The sequence below is a fragment of the Carcharodon carcharias genome, chromosome 1, assembly GCF_017639515.1.
Source record: "Carcharodon carcharias isolate sCarCar2 chromosome 1, sCarCar2.pri, whole genome shotgun sequence".
Classification (NCBI taxonomy): Eukaryota; Metazoa; Chordata; class Chondrichthyes; order Lamniformes; family Lamnidae; genus Carcharodon; species Carcharodon carcharias.
In genome coordinates this window covers 185758190-185780591 of record NC_054467.1, presented here as the reverse complement: position 1 = coordinate 185780591, position 22402 = coordinate 185758190, and the positions used below count along the sequence as shown (strand labels likewise).

General features: G+C 43.2%; 1 protein-coding gene across 1 annotated transcript in view; it reads right to left on the bottom strand.

The window, feature by feature from the left end:
• Nucleotides 1-22402, bottom strand: part of LOC121279876 (potassium/sodium hyperpolarization-activated cyclic nucleotide-gated channel 1-like) — a 315234-nt gene that overhangs the window by 71148 nt on the left and 221684 nt on the right. The window contains exon 6 of the mRNA XM_041191391.1: nucleotides 15927-16167. Within this exon, the coding sequence (XP_041047325.1) occupies nucleotides 15927-16167 (241 nt within the window). The remainder of the gene's footprint in view (nucleotides 1-15926; nucleotides 16168-22402) is intronic.

Below are 22402 nucleotides of genomic sequence, written 5' to 3'. Positions count from 1 at the left end.
TAGGCTGTTGAGTGAGGCAAGGGAGGAGATAGGATCGTTGACAATAATTTTCAATACCTCTCTGGCCACAGGAGCGGTGCCAGAGTACTGGAGGACAGCCAATGTGGCACCATTATTCAAGAAGGGAGGAAGGGATAAACCAGGGAACCAGAGGCCAGTCAGTCTAACCTCAGCGGTGGGGAAAGGATTGGAAGCAATTCTGAGGGACAGAATTAATCTACACGTGGAGAGGCAGGGATTAATCAAGGACATTCAGCATAGTTTTGTTAAGGGAGGTTATGTAAGACCAATTTGACTGAATTTTTCGAAGAGGTGACAAGGTGTTTAGGTGGGGGCAATGCATTGGATGTAGTCTACTTGGATTTCAGCAAGGCTTTTGATAAGGTCCAGCATGGGAGACTGATAATGAAGGTAGAAGCCCATGGGATCCAAGGCAATTTGGCAAATTGGATCCAGAATTGGCTGAATGACAGGAAGCAGAGAGTGATGGTTGAGGGGTGTTTTTGTGTCCAGTGGGGTTCCACAGGGATCGGTGTTGGGTCTTTTGTTGTTTGTGGTATAAAAAAACGATTTAGACTTGAATATAGGAGGGCTGATCAGTAAGTTTGCGGATGGCAGGAAAATTGTTGGGGTGGTAAATAGTGAGGAGGATAGCCTTAGGTTACAGGAAGATATAGACGGGCTGGTCAGATGGGCTGATCAGTGGCAAATGGAATTTAATCTGGATAAGTGTGAGGTGATGCACTTGGGCAGGACAAACAAGGCACGGGAATACATGATGAATGGTTGGACCTGGGAAGTACTAAGGATCAGAAAGACCTTGGTGTGCATGTCCACCAGTCCCTTAAGTCAGCAGGATAGGTAGATAAGGCGATTAAGAAGGTATATGGGATACTTACCTTTATTAGCTGAGGCATAGAATACAAGTGCAGGGAGGTTTGCTGGAACTGTATAAAACGCTGGTCAGGCCACAGCTGGAGTATTGCGTGCAGTTCTGGGATCCTCATTTTTGGAAGGATGTGATTGCACTAGAAAGAGTGCAGAGGAGATTTACCAGGATGTTGCCTGGGCTGGAGAGTTTTAGTTATGAGGAGAGATTGGATAGACTGGGGTTATTTTCCCTGGAGCACAGGAGATTGAGGGGGAACATGACTGAGGTGCATAAAACTATGAGGCGCATAAATAGGGTAGACAGGAAGAAACTTTTCCCCTTGGTGGAGGGATCAATAACCAGGGGGCAAAGATTTAAGGTAAGGGGCAGGAGTTTAGAGGGGATGTGACGAAGAGTTTTTTCAATCAGAGGGTGGTGAGAATCTGGAACTCACTGCCTGAAAGGGTGGTAGAGGCAGAAACCCGCATAACATTTAAGAAGTAATTGGATCTTCACTTGTGATGCCATGGTATACAAGGCTCTGGACATAGTGCTAGAAAATAGGATTAGAATAGTTAGGTACTTGTTTGACTGGTGCAGGCTCGATGGGCCGAAGAGCCTTTTTTTGTGCTGTAGACCTCTCTGACTCTATGACTTCTGTTATCCTTGTGACCAATGCCTGTATATCCTTTCTGTATAAAATGGCGACCAGACCTGTGTACATTACTCCAAGTACAGTCTAACCATGGTTGGATACAAGTTTAATATAACTTCTCTGCTTTTCAATTCTTTCCGTCTCAAAATGACCTCCAGAGATATGTTTGCCTTTTTTTCGCCTTATTAACCACTGCCACTATTGTGTATCTGTATCTGGACATACCTTTGCTCGTCTATCCCATTCAAACTCTTATTATCCAAGCAGTATGTGGCCTTCTTATACCCAATACTCATGACCTTCTCAAAACACTAGTTCACACTCATTTACATGGAAATTCATTTGCTGAGTACATGCTCATTCTGCAAGTTTATTAATGTCTTCTTGTTTCCTGCCACTTCCTTTATATTAATTACCCCACTAATTTGGTGTGATCTGCAAATTTGGAATTGCACTTCTCATTCCTGAGCCCAAATCACTGGTATAAATGGTGAACAATAATGATCTTAGCTTTCATTGTTGTGGAACAACACTTCTCACCTTGTGTCAGCCTGAGTAATTAACCTTTACTTGCTGATTTTTGTTCTGTAGCCAGCTCACTATCTATTCTCCTACCTGACCCATGACTCTACATGCATCTGACCTTAATCATGAGTCCAGTGTGCAGTACCTTATCAAAGGCTTCTGAATATCCAAACATATAATGAACCTACCACGTTACCTTTGTCTTCTCTTTATACCACTTCTTCAAAGAACCCAATAAGGGTGGTCAAGCCTAAACTTCCTTTTGAAATAAGTGCACACTACTCTATTTTATTTTCCGTTTCCATGGGCGGAATTTTCCATTTTTGAGACGAAGTTCAGTGTGGGAGAGGGAGAGGGGTGGGTGGTTTCATGTCCAAATGCAACAAGACCTGGATTCACGCTACTCATGTGCCAGGCAATGACCATCTCCAACAAGAGAGAATCTAACCTTCGCCCCTTGATGTTCAAAGGCATGGCCACCACCGAATCCCCCACTATCAACATCCTGGGGGTTACCATTGACCAGAAACTGAACTGGACTAGTCATATAAATATTGTGGCTACAAGAGCTGGTCAGAGGCTAGAAATCTGGCAGTGAGTAATGCACCTCCTGACTCCCCAAAGCCTGTCCGCCTTCTACAAGGCACAAGTCAGAGTGTGATGGAATATTCTCTACTTGCCTGAATGAATGCAGCTCCAACAACACTCAAGAAGCTTGACACCATCCAGGACAAAGCAGCCCGCTTGATTGGCCCTGTATCCACAAACATTCACTCCCTCCACCACTGACGAACAGGGCCAGTAGGGTGTACCATCTACAAGATGCACTGCAGAAACTCATCAAGGCTCTTTAGGTAGCACCTTCCAAACCCATGACCCCTACCATCTAGAAGGACAAGCAGACAAATGGGAACACCATCAGCTGGAAGTTCTCCTCCAAGCCATTCAAAATCCTGACTTGGAAATATATCATGTTCCTTCATTGTTGCTTTGTCAAATTCCTGGAACTCCCTCCTTAACAGCACTGTGGGTGTACCTATATCACATGGACTGCAGCGGTTCAAGAAGGCAGCTCACCACCACCTTCTCAAGGGCAATTAGAGATGGGCAATAAACAATGTCCTAGCCAGCAATGTTCACATCCCATGAATGAATTAAAAAAAACTTTATTATTTATTATTATAAAACATCTTAATAATTTAATTTCATAGTTCCTTCTTTCTTTTCCTATACTATTTTTGATTTCTTTCCTAATCTTTCGTTGTCATCCTCTGCTTTGTTGTCTATGTACTTAGTTTATGCCTTTTTCTTTAGTTTCAATTTTACCCTTATCTCCTTATTTATCGATAGTGTTTCATTATTTACTAGTTTGTTCTTGCCAATTAATGAAATATATTTCTTCTGAACTTAGTTAATCACCATTAGAAAATATTTACCACTGATGTTCTTTCTATCTCTGACTGGCCATTATTTTTTTCAGTTTCCCTTCCCGAGTTCCATTCTCATCCCCTCAAAATTTGTTTTTTTTTTCAAATCTATTACTTTGATCTTTTGACTTAAATCTTTCATTATGTTTCAGTTGCTTATACCTTTGTTTCAGTTTTCCAGCATCCGCAGTATTTTGTCTTTAGCTTATAACTAGATGTTTCCCTACACATCTCTTATGCTGCCCTAGTTCATTTCCCTTTACTCAATCCAGGAGTGTTTCTCACATTCTTGGTGAGAAAGGAATCTTTTATGTCCCACGGGTGGGCACATGCCCAACCTGATCAGGGATAAAATTGCGCGAGAAGACATCGGGCGAGTGTCTTGATGTCATTGCGCACTCGCGCGATATTTCGCTTGGCGGACGTGTGTAGAAGTCGGAAACATGCCCGTCCATAATTAAGAGGGCAATTAAGCGCATTAACGGCGCAAATTGTCTCCGATTTTTCATGGCCCCTCCAACCTCACAGTTGGTGGATAGGCGAATCGGCCAGGTGGACTTTGCATTTTTCATCAGATTTCTGTTATGGAATGAAATATAAATAAATATCTTTAGGCAGCATTTTTATCAGCGATATTTTCAGGTCATTGTGATGTGTGGACATGTTTTTTCCGCTTTTAAAACCTTTATTTTAGCTTTTTCACGTCTGCATCTTCCTGAGGCAGCTGTCTGCCTTCAGGGAGCTTTCTTGGAGCGCTCATCCGCATCCGTGGTGACATCAGCGCCCGCCCTCTACCTGTCCCCACCCCGACAGCACTGAGCTTTTCAGTGTGCATTTCATGCTGGCTGGCTATTAATTGGCCAGCCAGCGTGAAATTGTGGTCAGCTGCGATTGTGGTCGGAGACCTGTTTCCTGGGCGCTCCTGGGCCCGCCGATCCGGCACATCCGCCAAAGGTAAAATTCAGGCCAGTAAAAACTTCATTCCCTTTTCTCTACCTCTTCTTGCCAGTTTATTTGGGGTTCGTTGAAATTTCCTATGATTATTATTCAATGTCTTTCACTCGTTTCCCTACATGTTTCTTCCTCCACTTCCCTTCCACTATTAGCTGAACTGCAAATTAACCCCATTAGTGTGACTGATCCCTTCTTGTCCTTCGTCTCAATGGATTCTGTTCCTATCTTAATGTTAGTTACATCTGTTTTTACTATTAGCTCCTGATCAGAAAAAAAATTATACTGTGGAAATTCAAACAGGCTAGGGCTTAAAATCAACAAAATGTTCCAGTAAATGCTACCCATTTATTTCAGGTTTCCATTTAAAAGCATTTCCCATTTTCTGTTTATCAAAGACCTTGAGGTTTTTCTGCCATGATGGTTATTGATTCTAGATTTAAGGTTTTCAGCCTTAAAGAGAGATTCACAGCTTTCAGCTTCCGTTCTATTGGCAAAAAGAACACTGAAATGAGACATGACCATCAATTCTTTGACAATGAGGCATCTCAGCTGCAATTTTCCAACATGCGGCTTTGATGGCTGAGGCATCTTCACAACTGGATGAACTCAGAAAATTTAAGCCGTGAGCTTTATCTTTAACCTGCTTGTGTAATGCAGATGAAAACATGTTTTATGACCTGGGCTCCTGGCACAGAACTAGAGCACACAAGTACAAAATTAACAAGCCTCAAATGTGACCAGAGGTTAGAAGGTTTTTTTTTTCTGAAGCACTGTGAACAAAACAGTTCGCTTGATTAGCACCACCATTCACCACCTTCAACATTCACTCCCTCCACCACTGATGCATAGTGGCATGTGTACGATCTACAAGATGCACCGCAGAAATTCACCAAGGCTCCTTCGACAGTACCTTCCAAACTCGTGACCTCTACCACCTAAAAGGACAAGGACAGCAAATAGATGGGAACACCGCCATCTCAGAAGTTCCCTTCTAAGCCACTTACCATCCTGACTTGGAACTATATTGCCATTCTTTCACAGTTGCTGGATTAAAACCCTGGAATTCCCCCCCTAACAACACTGTGGGTGTGCCTACACCACATGGATTGCAGTGGTTCAAGAAGGCAGCTCACCACCACCTTCTCAAGGGCAACTAGGGATGGGCAATAAATGCTGGCTAGCCAGCGATGCCCACATCTCGTAAATTAATTTTTAAAATGTGCATCAGGCTCCCAACAAAACCAGCTGGTGGTGTAACAACTGATTCCCTCAGCTGGCTGAAAATTGGGCTAAGAACAAAACTGGAAGTTATAATAAGTACAGACAAGCGTGACCAAATATCCTACGGAAATGACAGCTGTAAAAAGAGACTGTTGTTATGGCACGGCAGATGGTAAATGCTGGGCTGCCCAAATCCCAGAGGGAAACCTGAAACAGCTGCCAAAATGTTTTTTGCAATTTTTATAGTATGAGGAGAAGTTCTGAAATGAGGAAATGATGTCTCTGACTACTTGTGATGACTTTATAAGAAAGTAAACATTTATTAAAAGAATAAAGAAAAAAAACACAATTACAATTAGGCCAGAAACTTACCTGTGTCTGGCGGGCGGGAGCGGGCGTGGAGCTGATCGCCACCCGCGAACAGCTGCGCGTCACCATTTTACGTGGGCAGGTCAATTAAGGCCCGCCCAGTGTGACGCATGGCTGTAGCTACCTGTGCGGGTGGGAGGAGGAAGGAGAGTTGGGGCCTGTGCGAAAGAGCACAGAAATCTCCCGGAGGCACAGAGCTGCCTCAGGGAGATTAAGCACATAATAAAGGTTTATCAAGAATAAAGTTAAAAATTATTTAGACATGTCCCCTCATGTGACAATGTCACATGAGCTGGGACATGTTAATGAATTGTGCAAAAATTTATTAATACTATTATAGAACCTTCAGGAAACCTTATCCCGTCCGTGGATGAGGTTTCCTCAAAAACGCGAATGCCACTTGGGCTCTTCACCTGCCCGCCGACCTTAAGGGTGGGTGACAGAGCTGTTAACTATCTAAATTACTTCCCTAGTGGCCTTAATAGGCCTTTGACAATTCGGCGGGTGTGTAGCCGCCTCCAGTGCGCACCCACTGAACGCAAGATCTAAATGACGCATGATAACGTCGGGACGCACGCCCAACGTCATTTCGAGTCATTTTGCGTGACAGCTTGTCGGGCTTGCTCCTGCACGCCAATGGCAATATTCAGGCCTTAATTACAAGAATGGCTTCACACAGTAAACAGTACTTTAAAATAGTTCCACAAATCTTAACTGAACTAACCTCAGAGCTATTTTCTGTCCGGCAACTATCTTTATAGATTATAAAATCTATAGAATTCCACTAACTTTTACCACACAGTGCTTTTCTCTTCGGGTGTCCTCTAAGGTTGACAGCAATTGGTTCTTACAGTCTGGCCTTGTTCACACTACCTTTTGGGAGATCTGACCAGCTATCCTGCTGTCTTCTGGGAGATCTAAGCAACTACCCCTTCACATAGGCTTCAGTATTTCCTTAAATGCATTCCTTCCCTTTGCTCTCTCTGTTGTCTCAATCATTCTCTTCAAAAATGCTTTCTTCCCAGAACCGATTACACTCGTTCTTTATTTTAGCTCTTAGGCTTGTAAAAAGTAACCTATCCTATCTTTACCTTACTTACACCTTTTACAACCTGTATATATCCCCAACAGCCTGTTTTCCACTACAAAAGAAGTATGACAGGGTTATTAACAGAAGGATAATATTACAATTTCTTGTTTTCATGACACATTTCTTGTTAGAAAATGAACCTGCATAATTCAAAAAGACGGTTTCATTTTCTCAGCCTTTTTCCTATTAATTACTACTTATCTTTATCCACTATCCTATTACATTGTATGATGCATGCATTAACATGACAATATACGCAAGGTTTCAGTAAAAATGGAGTCCATTTCAGTCCTTTTTTGGAGGTTTCACATGTCTAAACTTCCTTACAGCTTAGACCCTTGATAATGACAATTAAGTTTTCTCATCCAGTGACATGTACAATTTGCAAGTTAAATGGTTGTAACAATAAACTCCATCTAAACAGTCTAGCATTCTGGTTTCAAAACTTTTCCAAAGTTATGGAACTTTGTTTTGGAAATATTGGTTTTCCTTCAATCAAATGGACAGACTATTTTCTTTTTTTCAAGCTCAGCTTTTAAAAGATGCTGAAGTGAAATCAAACACAAAGCAATGGGCCACAGAGAAACACAAAAGTCAATAAGGCTCCAAGGTTGTTAAATAAAGTTTTCCCTCCTCCTCCTGCTATGTAAACACAAGTATTCATGACAGCAATGGAGGAATCAACAACCTTGATTATTTTAACAGGTTATGGTCTATATAAATAATTGTTTCTGATTAACTGTTGGCAACATAAATTTCAAAATGTTGCAATGCCAGTGCCAACTCAATGTTTCCTTCTCAACGGTAGAGTATTTCTGTCGACGGATATTTAACTTCTTTGAAAAATATCCCACCGGCTTTTCAATACCTACGTCATCTTCCTGCAACATTTCTGTGGGTTGCTTTTCCACAGGCTGTTCAACAACAGTAGACACCATCAACATCTATGACCCAGCTACATCATTTCCTACAATAAATGGAACCCCTGAAATAGACAATTTCTGCATTACTCCTACAATCACTTCACCTGATTGCAAGCTACTTTTCAAATTCACCTTATATTCCAATGGAATTTTTTTGTTTCTCCATGAATTCCCCTTATTATTACCTTTTCCTGCAAAATTCCCTCTGGACAACAAATACCACTATCCCACAACATTACGGATTGACTGGTTCCTGTATCCCTTAAAATCTTTGCCAACTCCACCTTGTGCACATGAAAAGACTTTTCCCTCACAGATGAAATCTTTAAATATGTCTGTAACTTGCCTTTCAATATTCCTTTGAATAGGTGGCGAACCCATTTTCATCTGCGGCTAATATTTGTGTTTGTTTTTCTATTTGAATAAATCCTAACAGTTAGTCCTGTTCTAAAGCCTCAGACATTATAGCACTTTTCGTAGTGCCTACTTCTCCACAAGGTCTCCCATATAATCCCCAGCACATTGACGTCATAAGGCCAATCTCATTACAATGCAAACATTTAAGCTTTCTTACACCCATTCCACTCTCAGCACCTTCCTTCCTAGTCTGAGGTAAAATCTCCTTTGAACCTCCAGCTGTTCCTTCTTTTCCTTAGCTACCTACCTTCCTCTCACCTTCCCATTTTCTATCCTTCTCAGATTTAAAAGGGTGTCAAAAAATTGATTTATGAACTAGCTCATAATCAGCTGTTATCTCTCCTGGCTGCCTAGCAATTTTAACCCCTTGTTCCTCCACATGGGTTCTTACTAGTAAAGGAAGTGAATCTTTAAATCCTTCCAAAAGAATTACTTCTCTAAGGGCTTCAGGGATTCCCTCCAATTTTAATGTCCTTATCTACCTGTTGAAATTACTTTGTTTGACTCTTTCAAACTCAATATAAGCCTGTCCAGGCTGTTTTCTCACATTTCAAAATTTTTGTCTAAATACTTCTGGAACTAACTCATAGGCATTCAGAATAGCCTTCTTCACGGCATCATATTCCCCAGATACTTCTTCTGAAAACGATGCATATACCTCATTAGCTTTACCCACCAACCTAGACTGTAATAGCAATGTCCAAATTTCTTTTGGCCATTTCATCTGTTTAGCCATCTTCTCAAAATGAAATAAAGAATGCTTCAACATCAAACGGTTTTTGCAATTTGTGTAGTATCAGAGAGGTTCTGAAATCAGGAAATGATGTTCCTGACTACTTGTGATGATTTTATAGTAAAGTAAACATTTATGAAAAGAATAAAGGAAACAAAAATACAATTACACTTAAATACAAGAATGGCTTCACACAGCAAACAGTACTGTAAAACAGTTCCATGAATCTTAACTGAACTACCCTCAGAGCTAACCTTCCCATTTTCTGTTCAGCAGCTACCTTTATAGAGTCTGAAATCTATGGAATTCTAGTAAGTTTTACTACACAATGCTTTATCCTTGGGGTATCCTCTGAGATTGACAGCAACTGGTTCTTGCAGTCTGGCTTTGTTCACACTACCTTCTGAGAGATCCAACCAGCTATTCTGCTGTCTTCTGGGGGCTTTAAGCAACTACCCCCTCACAGAGGCTTCAGCATTGCCTTAAATGTGTTCCTTTCCTTTGATCTATTGTCTCAATCAGTCTCTTCAGAAATGCTTTCTTCCCAGAATTGATTTCACTCGTTCTTTACTTTAGCTCTTAGGCCTGTAAAAACAAACTCACCCTATCTTTACCTTACTTATACCTTTTCCAACTGTATATAAACCCTTTTGAACTAAAACCACTTAATTCAATATTACTCCTGTTATTGTTTTGTATAAAACTCTGACTGAAGTTCCTCTTGGTTCATTAACATATCAAAATCACTTCTTACTGATGGCTTTCGTCTCTTGCAGTCACTCTGGCTGTTAATCCAATTATCATATTTGCACCCCCAACAGCCTGTCTTTCAGTACGTAAGAAAAATTTACAGGGTTAGTAACAGAAGAACAACATTACAATTTCTTGTTTTTTTGACACTGTTCAGGTATAAAGAATGGAGCTGCAAACTTAAATCTGTACCGTGGAGTTGTGCTCAACTGTCCTTTGTTGTCAGGTAAGGAAATACAGATGTTTCCCTCAGAATATTTAATAAATGGACTAAACTCCACAAAAACATTGATTGTATGGACCAAAAATTGGTCTGAACTATTATTTGGTACAGGGGTCACAATTCATGTCTGCCTGCGCTGGTTCCAATGGATTTGGCCAATACACATTTTTGGCAATGACTCATCATTTATCTGATTGTAGCATTGGTCCAAATGTCTAGCATACTGCTGGCTACCTCTGCCTTTAACAGGGAGCTGAGCAGCCTGTGTTAATAGCACATGGTGCAGTCAGTCTTCTGTTTTAAAAGGCAATCTGTCTCTCTTAAAGGGAAGCTGTACTGAATTACAGGAGGATGATGCTGAATATTAAACAAGTAAAATGGAACCCTAGGGTAGAGGGCGGACTCTATGGTGACAGTAGCAGAATATAGTGGTGAAGGTGGATAAGAAGAGACACCATGGTTCCGTGGGGCAGCCCTCAAGGACAATCCTTGGAAGGGGTTGGGAGCAGATGGCCAAAGAGATCAATTCCCAGTGTCTGGCCCTGAGGACCTGGCAGCAGTGCCACAAGGTGTCTAATGATCTCATGTGGGTGGTCAACGGAATTTATAAGTATAAAAGTAGGGAAGTCTTGCTAGAACTGTACAGGGCATTGGTGAAACCACACCCAGAATACAGTATATAGTTCTGGTCACCTTCAGGAGGGCTATACTTGTAATGAAAGCAGTTCAGAGAAGGTTCACAAGGCTGATTTCTGGGATGAGGAGTTTGTCTTATGAGGAAAGGTTGAGCGGATTGGGCCTATATATTTTGAAGTTTAGAAGAATGAGAGGTACCTTATTGAAACATGTAAGATTCTGGGGGCGTATGACAGGGGAGATGCTGAGAGGATGTTTTCCCTCATGGGGGAATCTAGATCTAGGGGGAACTGTTACAAATAAGATGTCTCCCATTTAAGACGGTAATGCGGAGGAATTTCTTGTCTCAGAAGGTCATTCGTGTTTGGAATTCTCTTCCCCAGAGAACAATGGAGGCTGACTCATTGAATATATTCAAGGCTGGTTAGGTATATTTTTGATTGAGAAGGAAGTCAAGGGTTATGGTGGGTAGACAGGAAAGTGAAGTTAATGCCACAATCAGGTCAGCCATGACTTTATTGAATGACGGAGCAGGCTGAATGGCCTGCTTCTGCTCTCTTCTTTTTTAAATGTTCCTATGCATCTCACATGACGTTTGTTACCCACCATTCCACAAGCTTCTCACATTGCTCAATGCACCACATCCCCATAATTCACCCAGTATCAGGACTCATGCCAAACATCCCAATATTTCAGCTCACCTTCACACACCTACGACTTGCTGCTTTTACATACATCCAGCTATTCAGTTGTGACAGGCAAATCATTCAAATATAATGCAAACAATCACTGACATTCTTTTCTCTCCCTTGGAGGGCAAGGTGGCACACAATAAAAGGGAGCAGAGCAGAGCGGGCTGGGGGCATTGATGTTTGCATCTCCTCAGCCCCATGGAGAGGATGGTTCTTTGCATCATGGGGCTAGTTGCAACAGAGTTCATGGCATACAGGGAAATGCTGACGGGCATGTACACCAAGTTGCTGGGTGCATTGGCTGGTCTACCAGGAAGACTCCTGTCACTGTCAAGGAGCTTGGTGGAATATGGCTTCAAGTTGACAGAGGGCATTGGCAGACCTTGCACTCTCCTCAGCTTGAATATTTCACAGACTTTCCTTAACAGAAATTATTCAAAACTACCGTATGTTCAAATTGGATGCCTGGACCTTTAATTTTTTTTAATCATTCACAGGATGCGGGTGTCACTGACTGAGCCAGCATTTATTGCCAATCCCTAATTGCCCTTGAGAAGGTGCTGGTGAGCTGCCTTCTTGAACCACTGCAGTCCATGTGGTGTAGGTACACCACAGTGCTGTTAGGAAGGGAGTTCCAGGATTTTGACCCAGCGACAATGAAGGAATGGTGATATATTTCCAAGTCAGGATGGTGAGTGACTTGGAAGGGAACTTCCAGGTGGTGGCATTCCCAACTATCTGCTGCCCTTGTCCTTCTAGGTGGTAGTGGTCGTGGGTTTGGAAGATGCTGTCGAAGGAGCCTTGGTGAATTTCTGCACAGCATCTTGTAGATGGTACACACTACTGCTACTGTGCATCGGTGGAGGAGGGGCGAATGTTTATGGATGTACTGCCAATCAAGCGGACTGCTTTGTCTTGGATGGTGCCCAGCTTCTTCAGTGTTATAGGAGCTGCACTCATCCAGGCAAGTGGGGAGTATCCCATCACACTCTGACTTGTGCCTTGTAGATGGTGGTCAGGCTTGGGGAGTCAGGAGGTGAGTTATTCGTTATACAGTTCCTAGCCTCTGACCTGCTCTTGTAGCCACAGTATTTATATGGCTAATCCAGTTCGGTTTCTGATCAATGGTAACCCCCAGGATTTTGATAGTGGGAGATTCAGTGATGGTCATTGCCTTACACTTGTGTGGTGCAAATATAACTTGCCACTTGTCAGCCCAAGCCTGGATATTGTCCAGGTCTTGCTGCATTTGGACATGGACTGCTTCAGTATCTGAGGAGTCGCGAATGGTGCTGAACATTGTGCAATCATCAGCGAACATCCCCACTTCTGACTTTAGGATGGAAGGAAGATCATTGATGAAGCAGCTGAATATGGTTGGGCTAGGGCACCACCCTGAGGAACTCCTGCAGTGATGCCCTGGAGCTGAGATGACTGACCTCCAACAACCACAACCATCTTCTTTAATGCTAGTGCTGCCCACTCCCACCCTGACTTTGGAGCAGAATGCTTTGATGAGTGATAAGTGACTTTTGTCCACTGTACCTATGGAGTCTAAATTTAGCACTTGGGCAGTAACCGGTCAGCTGGTAGAACAGTATGATGTCATGAGGGGACAAGTTCATAAGTTCCAGTGCACGCTGGGAAGAATTAAACAAGTGCTCTTCTGAAGACGGCGTATGCCACTGAATATGGCTGGCAGCACAGTGCGGACCCCTTGGAGGCCATCAGCTTTCGTTGCGTCATCTGCCACAGATGTGTTTTACACCCTAGCTGCTTTGTAAAATGAAAGAATTTGCTTAGCTGAACCACCTTTTCTTGTTCTCTGTACTTATGCTCTGGTTATCTGACTGCAGCAGCTGGAATATCTCATTTTAAAAAAAAATAATTTCATCTAATGTATGTATTTATAAACACAATGGTTGTCTCAGCTTTACTGACAAAAACAGCACAGAACAACAAAATCAACGGCTTTAGTAAAGTTTTAAATTAGTCATTTTAGTTCTGGAGGGTATTTCTGGCTAACAAGATAATATGTCTTCCTATGGTGTGTACTTAAATCCTGTGGCTGTCTGCATAACACACACTCAGCTGGCTGACTTGGCAATTTCTTAAAGATAAAACATGCAGAAATTCATAATTCCTTTACTTGCAATGTTAGTTTCCGAACAAAATTACGTTGTCATGGTTACCAGAAGCTAAGAGCTAAGGATTGAATGAGATCGGGCTGGTTGGTCCTCTGGATCTTTTGCTCCTCTCTGCATTCAAGAACTCTAACTTAATGCAGTTTATAACTCGTTAAATGCTGAACTTGTGATTTTTAAAAAGACATTGCCTTATCCCAAAACCCAATTTAACCTTCTCAACACTTACAATCTGGAGGCCTGATGATGTGAGAGGCAGGGCATGTGTTACCTGCAGCTGTTCCCCTGGAGGTTATTATCATGAGTCAGGTGGGCAGGCTGTATTATTCATTAACTCTCAGCTTCAGTGGTGCCACCTACAGGCAAGCAGTGGCTTGGCCTAAATAGCCAAGTGGTTATGGTACTGGGTTTGTAACCCCAAGATCAAGAGTTCAAATCTCACAATGGCAAACTATGAAACAATATAACTTCATCTGAAACAGATGGAAACAGGTTTACTCAAAAGAGTATCAAGAGTTCAAATCTCACAATGGCAAACTATGAAACAATGTAACTTCATCTGAAACAGATGGAAATGTGTTTGTACTCGAAAGAGTTACAGGCAAGCAGTCTCTCTTAAAGGAGCATACACTCAAGCTTCAGACTGGAAGGGAGTTTCATAAGAGGAGAAATGGCTGCAAGAGAAGTAGACAGGGCAGCCAGTTTCTCTAATGCAGCATTGAATGGTCTTAGTCTAGGTGGTGGACAGGAGGAAGGCAGCAGGTCTTCCAAGTAACACTTATGCTGCCAGTGAGAAGTGGTTGCGGAGGATGTCAATACCAGCACCTTAGCTCCTAGGACATAACTGCAAAGTTGAAAGAAGAATGATCTTCTCTTTGATGAAGCCTTTGGCTATCTGTTCTGATACCTCATGTGGCTTGGTGGCAAATTTTAGCACTTTGGAACATTTTACTGCATTAAAGGTGCTTTTTAAATGCAACTTGTTGTCAGTGTTGGTATTTCCTCTGAGGATATGGCTGCAACACCAAAAGAAGTTCAGAATCCTCACCAGAGATATCAAGCTACTCTTTTATTCTTTTTTGTCAGTGTCACACAACCAGATGGACCAGACCACCCTGGCTCCTTGCAGTCTGCCGCTATTTCTGGTGGGGTTCAGGCTCTCATTGCAAGCTCATGTATCTAACAGGCGACATGAAAGGAATATCTCTGATAATCCAGTAGCCAGCCTGTGACTTGACGGCCTGGTTACAATGAAGGTGGCACAGATGATTGGTGGAATGAATCATAACTGCTGCCAGTAAACTGGACATAGACCTCCATGATATGCTGCCTGTGGCCACACACAAATATCTCCTTTATCATTTTTTTGTTTTCTAATACTCCAGTGAAGCACCATGGAATGTTTTATTATGCCATTACATAAGGCACTATACAACTATAATTTGTGTAAAGTGATTTTTTTTACAATATGGATCAATTTTTCAAAATCATACATTTGTTAAAAAAGCTGGCACTTTTCATTTTAATCTTTCTGGTTTAATCAGAAAGTTGAATTCTCTAATTATGGGTTAACTAGATAAGTCCATGAGGGAGAAAGGAATAGAAATCTGGGTGAGATGAAGTGAGGTGGGAGGAGACTTATGTGGAGTATAAGCATTGGTATAGACGCGTCAGGTCCAATGGCCTGTTTCTGTGCTGCAAATTCTATGTAATCTTGTTGTTTTGTGCAGTAGTGCTCTTGAGTTTCGCACAGCATTATAACATTTATCAGTCATTGTGAATCTCTGAGACTCTCATGCTGACCTCTGACATAGCCTGGGAGTTCCTTATGCAGGTGGAAGAAAGAGATTGACCAAACTCATTACATTTGAATCATGATACTTAACTGATCAGGCCATTTTTCGGGTTCAATGCAGGATTATTTCAGGATAGATTCAGTTCAACTCCAAAGTAATGAGCTGAGAAATCTGGACCCAGGTGAAATAAAGCCTGACAGGGCATTAACTCAAATAAATCCTATTGGGATTCCCCAGAAATGCTGATGCCAAAAACATGTTAACAGAAAGATCTGTTTGTTGTCATCTATTGGTATTAAAGTGTTTTAATGTGAAATAACGATATTTCTCGCTGCAACTGTCCTGCTAATGTACTGCAACTCAAGCAAGACCACTTTGAGCTTCAATGACTTAAAGAAAATTCATTAGATCACTTGAAGGATCACTTGACAGCTTATGTTGCACAGTCTTATGCAGTCATTGTATTCTTATTTTCTATGTAAGATACAGGTGATACTGACCTCCAAAGTAAGAACCATCTGATAACTTCATTTCCTTGCTGGATTTGGTGATAACAGTTGCCACCCCATGCTGAATAAAATACATCTTCTTCCCGATTGTTCCTTCCCGCACGATGTAATTCCCAGGCTGGAACACTTCGAATCGCAGCTTGCTCAGCATGCTTGTCACAAAACTTGGGTCAGCGTTTGCAAATAGGGGCATAGTGGCAACCAGCTTCCGACAATTGAAGTTGACAATCTCCTGAAACAGAAGGAGGTGGCCAAACTTCATTAAAATGCAGCAAGGCAGTAGATTAACCTTCTAAGTATTCCATTTCCTTTAGTAGGATCAGAAACATGAACTGTACCTCACATATGAAATCTGTATAAATAACTAATTGGGTGGTAACTATCAAAGGGTTTGGGAACAGTAAATAAAGTAAGGATTTATTTTGAAGAACATTTTTAAAATTATCCCAACAGCAAACACACGCACCTGTAAGATTGAAACGGTTAAAATACTTTGTTTCCAGATTCTGCAGAATACTTAGGCAGTTGACTCGTGGGAGTGGAGGAGAAAAAAATGACCTATCCTCTTTCATAATGCTCTGTGTGTTTATAATAGATCTGCTCATGGGATTAAACTTAAAAAAAGAAAATGCAGAGAAAGCAGCTGCTTAGTAAAGAAAATCAAACTATCATGGCTTTTGTAAGTGTTAATACAGCAGCAATGGCAACATGTGTAGCTCCAGTTTTTGATGAGTAAATCAAAGGAGTTCTGGGACTTTGGCCTGTTTAGAATATGAAATTACACTAATTTTGGTGGGAGGAAGAACTTGCGGAGAATCCTGTTTTTTCTTGGTTATCCCTCCCTTTTTCTGGGCCTGGTAAATTCAAATGAAGGGACATCACATCTGGAGGTACGAATGGTGGGGTCACCAGCATTCTTCAGAACTTCTGTCAGCAGTAAGGATGCCTGCAGGAGAAGGGTGTACTTGCTGAAAAGAGCAGTAAGCAGGACTCAAAATGTCAAATCTCTGACAGATTGACTGTTGTTTGGAAGTGAATATTGGGCATTGCAGCTGTGAGTTTTCTGAATTTTCCCTTCACTGTAGACACTTAAGCCAGACAAATACACACCCCTGTATCACAATGGAACAGGAAGATCATACTCCAAAATCCCAGTGCTCCTGAAGGTTCCCAATGGCACATCCCTATTATTAAAAACTTTCCTAATCTCTGGCAATGGAATTGAAATTCAGATTTTCCAGGCAGGGACTTATTTTCTTTCCAGCTAGGCACGATGGAAACAGACTTTTTTTTAGATAAATGTTGTTTCTCATTTAAAGGGTTGCCTGTTTAAATTTTGTGCAGCTATCTTGATTCCATTCTTTATTCTATATTGCTATTCCAGTTATACTGACTCCTATCTTCTCTTTGACTGAGGAGAAGGCTAACTCAACACAGGCCGGAGATTGAACCTACCAATGTCTTAATTTACCCTTGCAACAAGAAGTGTTTTACTCATGAAGCCCTTCGACAGAAAGATTCTCAATGCCTTTTCCAGCGTGTTAGTGCTAAAGCCATCATTTTTGTTGTTATGTATGGAATGCAGAATTAATCTCCCTCCCTTGAAATCTATTTTGTTTTATAAGAAATTATTTTTTGCCAGAAGCAGAAAATGTGATGCTTAAATGTAATGGCCCAAAAACATGACAATTTGCTGCTATTGTGGCAGTCACTTTTCAACTGCCAATATCTGACAGCAGCAAATAAAAGATAGTGGCACAGAGCCATGATGGCTACACCTTGTTAGCAATGCAATGAAATTCTTTAAGACCACAAAACATTGAATATAGTATGCAGAGTCATCCATAATTAGCATTGCTGATTCTTGCCAAGATAGCTACAAAAAATACCTGGTCTAACCAACACTGATGACCTCTGAAATACATGTGGTTCTACAGGGGCAATAAAATATATTTTCATCAGACAATGAGGTGCCAGCAATAATAAGCATCACCACAAAGATTAGAGAATAAACCCCTTAGTCTGACATATCATATTTTTAAACTTTAATAATGTGGGGCTAGGATTCTGGAGTAATAGCTGTCAATGTGTGTGTGAGACATTGAAACTGTTTTTGTTTTTCCTGTCTAAAGCTATAATTGGAACATGCATCAATCTCTCTCAGATATTTCCTTCCACTTGGTTATAAATTAGATTTCGGTTTTCTTTAAATATTCAGCTTAAGAGCAATGTATTTATTTATAGAAATATTACTTAAAATCAATAATATCTAAAAAAAATCTATGGGTTTTGCTAAGTCTAGTTTTTGTAATCTGATCTAATATTCACAACATTCTTGGCTACAGCTACAATCAAAGCATCAACTTTAAAAGAATTATTAATGAGGTGAACTCTGAAATCAATTTTAACTCTGATTCAATCTAAATTGGCTTGGTTTAGAGGTTATTTCCTCTTTGAAATTGAATGGTTCAGATTTGGTTGCACCTGTCCTTTGAAAGAAATAGTGCAGTCACAGTGGGTTTGTTTAGTTGCTGCCTCTACATGTATTGGTTCATGCTGATAGCAAAGGCCTAAAAGCAGGGCCCAGGAAAGGGTTGAAGATAGTGGCAAACACTAGGGCTAGGGGCTGATTGGCAGGTGGGGGGGTGGGGGTGGGGTGCAGGCTCGCTGTTGTAAACAGAGTTTCTCATCATCAACACTGAGCAGCGAGCAGCCAGAGCTGCAGACCTGAGAGACTGGCTTAAAAAAGTTCGGATCTGTCAAGCTGAGAGTTCCAATTTTTTTAAAGCTGCTCTGTCAGTGTCGGGTCAGTTTCACTGAGTTGCTGCACTGCTTCTGATCTTTGGGCAGCTTCGTGATTCCAATCTTTTTTTAAAAGTCTGCCAAAAAATCACAAAGCTGCCCGAAGGTCAACAACAGTGCAGCAACTGAGAATATTCTTTCTTGAAAAATGGTAAGTGAAAATCTCTGTAATTTTAGAACCAGTTGGATGCTGTATGTGTGTGTGTGTATGTGTGTTGGGGGGGAGGGGGCTTGTTAGAGGGAGGTTAGAAAGGGGGTTGGGAGAATTGGGGGAGGTTGGAGGGAGTTTGGGGGAAGGTTAGCGAGGGGATGGGTGGGTGGTTGGAGGGGTCTGAGAGGGGTTTGATGCAAAGGCTGGGCATGAGGTTAGAGGAGATTGGGGGCAGTTAGGGGATTTGGGGGGAGATTGGGGGTTTTGGGGGAAAGGTTAGGGTGTTGGGAAGATAGAGGGGGGTTTTGGGGGGAGGTTAGAAGGGATTGGAGGAGGTTCAAGCTGGGTTTAGGGGGAGGTTGGGTGAGGATAGAGGAGGGAGATTGGAAGCGGGTTGAGGGGACATTGAAGGGGGCTGTTGGGGGAGTGGCTTGGGAGGGGTTGGAAGGAAGATTCGTGGGAGGGTTGGGATGGGTTGGTGGAGGGTTTAGGAGGAATGTTGGAGGGGTAGTTGGGGTGAGGTTGGAGTGGGGGTTGAGGAGGAGATTTGAGTTGGTGGGGTTAGAGGGTTGGGGATATAGTTAGCTACTGAGTTGAATTGTTTTGTAAATGTACTAATTTATTTGTAGCCACTTTCCTAACATCAGTTGATTGCTCTGTGATTAATTATCCTTAGAGAATCAGCATTGCGCTTCCAATTTCACCATTGCTACAGTCACTCTGCTAACTGTATGCAGGTATAATATAAGAAAGACAAAATCTACTTTACAGCCAATTAAGTACTTATGAGGTGGAGGGCGGAATCATCCCAAATTTGCATTTAGTACAGTATTGGGTGGGAAAAAGAGCGTTTTTCCCGCCGGCCACAATGATGAGTTTTCATACGATATCATCCCAATCCTGCCTCATTAATCATGCATTCCTGGGAAACATGCCATTGAAATGGCATGTAGGCTCTCATCCACCCACCACGTCATCACCTTGCCACTTCATCATGCCATGCACACATCTCTCAGTGCCTCCAGCCCAGGACTGTGGCACAGAAGACAGGGCCCCGAAAGGCAAAAATGCTACAGTTGCCCGGTTTAATGAAGTGTCCCTCAAGCGCCTTTTGGACGCAGTGGAGGCTCACCCTGACGTCCTCTACCCCTGCTCTGGCCACAGGAGGGGCAGCAACATCACTAATTCAGCATGGGAGGTGGTGGCAGCGGTGGTCAGCGTCAATGACCTGCAAAAGAAGACAGCTACCCAGTGTCACAACAGGATGAATGGTTTCTTCCATTCTGCCAGGGTAAGTCACCATTCTCATCCCTCTTAACTCACACATTCACAAACCCATCACACATCCACAGGGATCTCACACTTCAAAGGACAGCACCACTAACTCTCACACACACCCTCACATCTCCATCAGGCTCATATCCTCTGGAGCTCACGTCCTCAACACATTCATGTCTCCATTCACCACACAAACATTCCACACAGTACCATGTGTCCTGCTCATATTATCTTCATCTGTTTTCATGCATAAGATGACTCACACAGAAGGGAGAGGTCCCAGACTGGGGGTGGGGTGGAGTGGACAACATCAGGCCCCTCACTCAGTTTGAAGAGCATGCTATCATGCTGACTGGTGAGGATGTGGACTGTGCCTACGCTGATGGCGAGGTTGGCGATGAACACCCTTGCAAGGATTGTGCACCTCATCATCCCTCTCTCAATGCAACTGTAAGTGCTCTCTCTCCTTCTTTTGACTCTGCTGCCATGCACTAATTATCTCTACTTTAGTTTACAGGAAGCTCTGCCAAGCGACCGACACCCTCAGCCAGCCAATCCCTCAGCTCCATCCAGCTCCTCACCTCCAGCCAAGAGGGCTCCTCCTCCATTGAAGAGCTGGAAATAAACAGCCTAGAAGACCCGTCACAGTGCTTACCCACACCCTCCACCAGCACAGAGACAGACACCTCGGTGGAACCCAGATCTAGAGCAGGCTCGGCTTTACAATCTAATGGTCACCGCACAGACACGTGTCCACAGCAAGAGGAGGCAGGTTCAGCTGAGCTCCATGGCACTCAGAGGACTTAGATGACAAACCTCTGGGTTTGGCCTTCTGACTCATCCTGGAGAGTCAGCGGAAAGTGGGGGAACATCACACAGAGCTGTTGGAAGCCCTCAACAAGGTGGCATACGAGTCGGAGGAGTGTGTCCACCTGCTCTCTGATGAAGTGGTGCCCGCATGTGCGCGTATGGAGGTCTCCATGGGGCGGTGGCAGAGGCCATGGAGACCCTGGTCCAGCAGAATGTGGAGATGTGTGCAGACCTGCGCTCCATTGTGGTAGCCACGGGTGAGTTGATGCAGTGGTGACGCAAGACAGAAACAGTGCACATCGAAGTCCCTCCAGGTGCTACTTCCCCTCAGACTCAAGCTGGGCCCTTGAGCACTCGAACGCAGAAGGAGCAGCAGCTGGACACCCTTGGGTCATCCACCAGGAACGTCAGAGGCTATCTGCTCCCTCTGAGTCCCCTTTGCCTGTGACGCCCTCAACTTTGTCTTCTGTCACCGCAAAGGGAGCAGCCCTTTTGGGGGCGTCCAGGTGAACGTGCAAGTTCCCTTCCTTCCCGATAATCCCACTCCCATACACTTCAACCTCCCCGACCACCACCTTCCCACCCCCAGGATCTGCCGCTGAGTCCCCACCGACCAACTTGGCTTTCCCTTCTACTGATACTGTTGCACTCTCACTGCACCACCTCACTCTGCCCTTGGTCATTCTCACCATTCCCTCGTGCCCCGTCCACCCTCAGCTCGCTCCCCATGAGGCAGTCATGGACTCATCAGAGCCCTCCCTTGCACATTCATCTAGATATCCCCCTCTCCGGAGCCCTCCCTCCCTCCGGGTTCCCTCCCCCCTTGGAACTCTCCCCATCCCCCCACTGTCTTTCCCCCTTCCTGGCTCTTTCAGACACCCTTATTTCTTCCTCCAGCCTTACGTCTTCTTCCAGCCTTAGTCTTTCCATCTCCCCCCACAAAACTCCTTCCCATCTTGGCACTCCTTCCTCCCCCTGGACTCCTTCCTACAACTCTAGGCCTTCCTCTCTACATGCCCCCTGTACATTTTCCTAACACAGCTAGACCTTCCTCTCCACCCCCTTGATGATCTCCCGTTGTGTGCAGCCCCTCAATAGTGACTTTCCACCTTCCGTGAGCTGCTTCATAGTGGAGCCATGTCCATTAGAATCCACCCAGCATGCCATGGACATTCCTTCAGGGTCCCGTAGCTGTTGGGCCCCAGCATCTTCTGCTCCTCAGATGTCCATGATGTGAGCAAGGCCCTGGTGGTTAGTCCCGACTTCTGTACATCATCTTGACAAGATGTGTTTTGCATCGGCATATTTTCTTGCCGATGTGGGCAGATGATCCAGTGGGGGGATGACTCCGGTGGGCTGGCCTTATAATAATATGCAGATGTATTACAATGAGGTTCCCGATGTCCAACGGTGGGAAACATGGCCC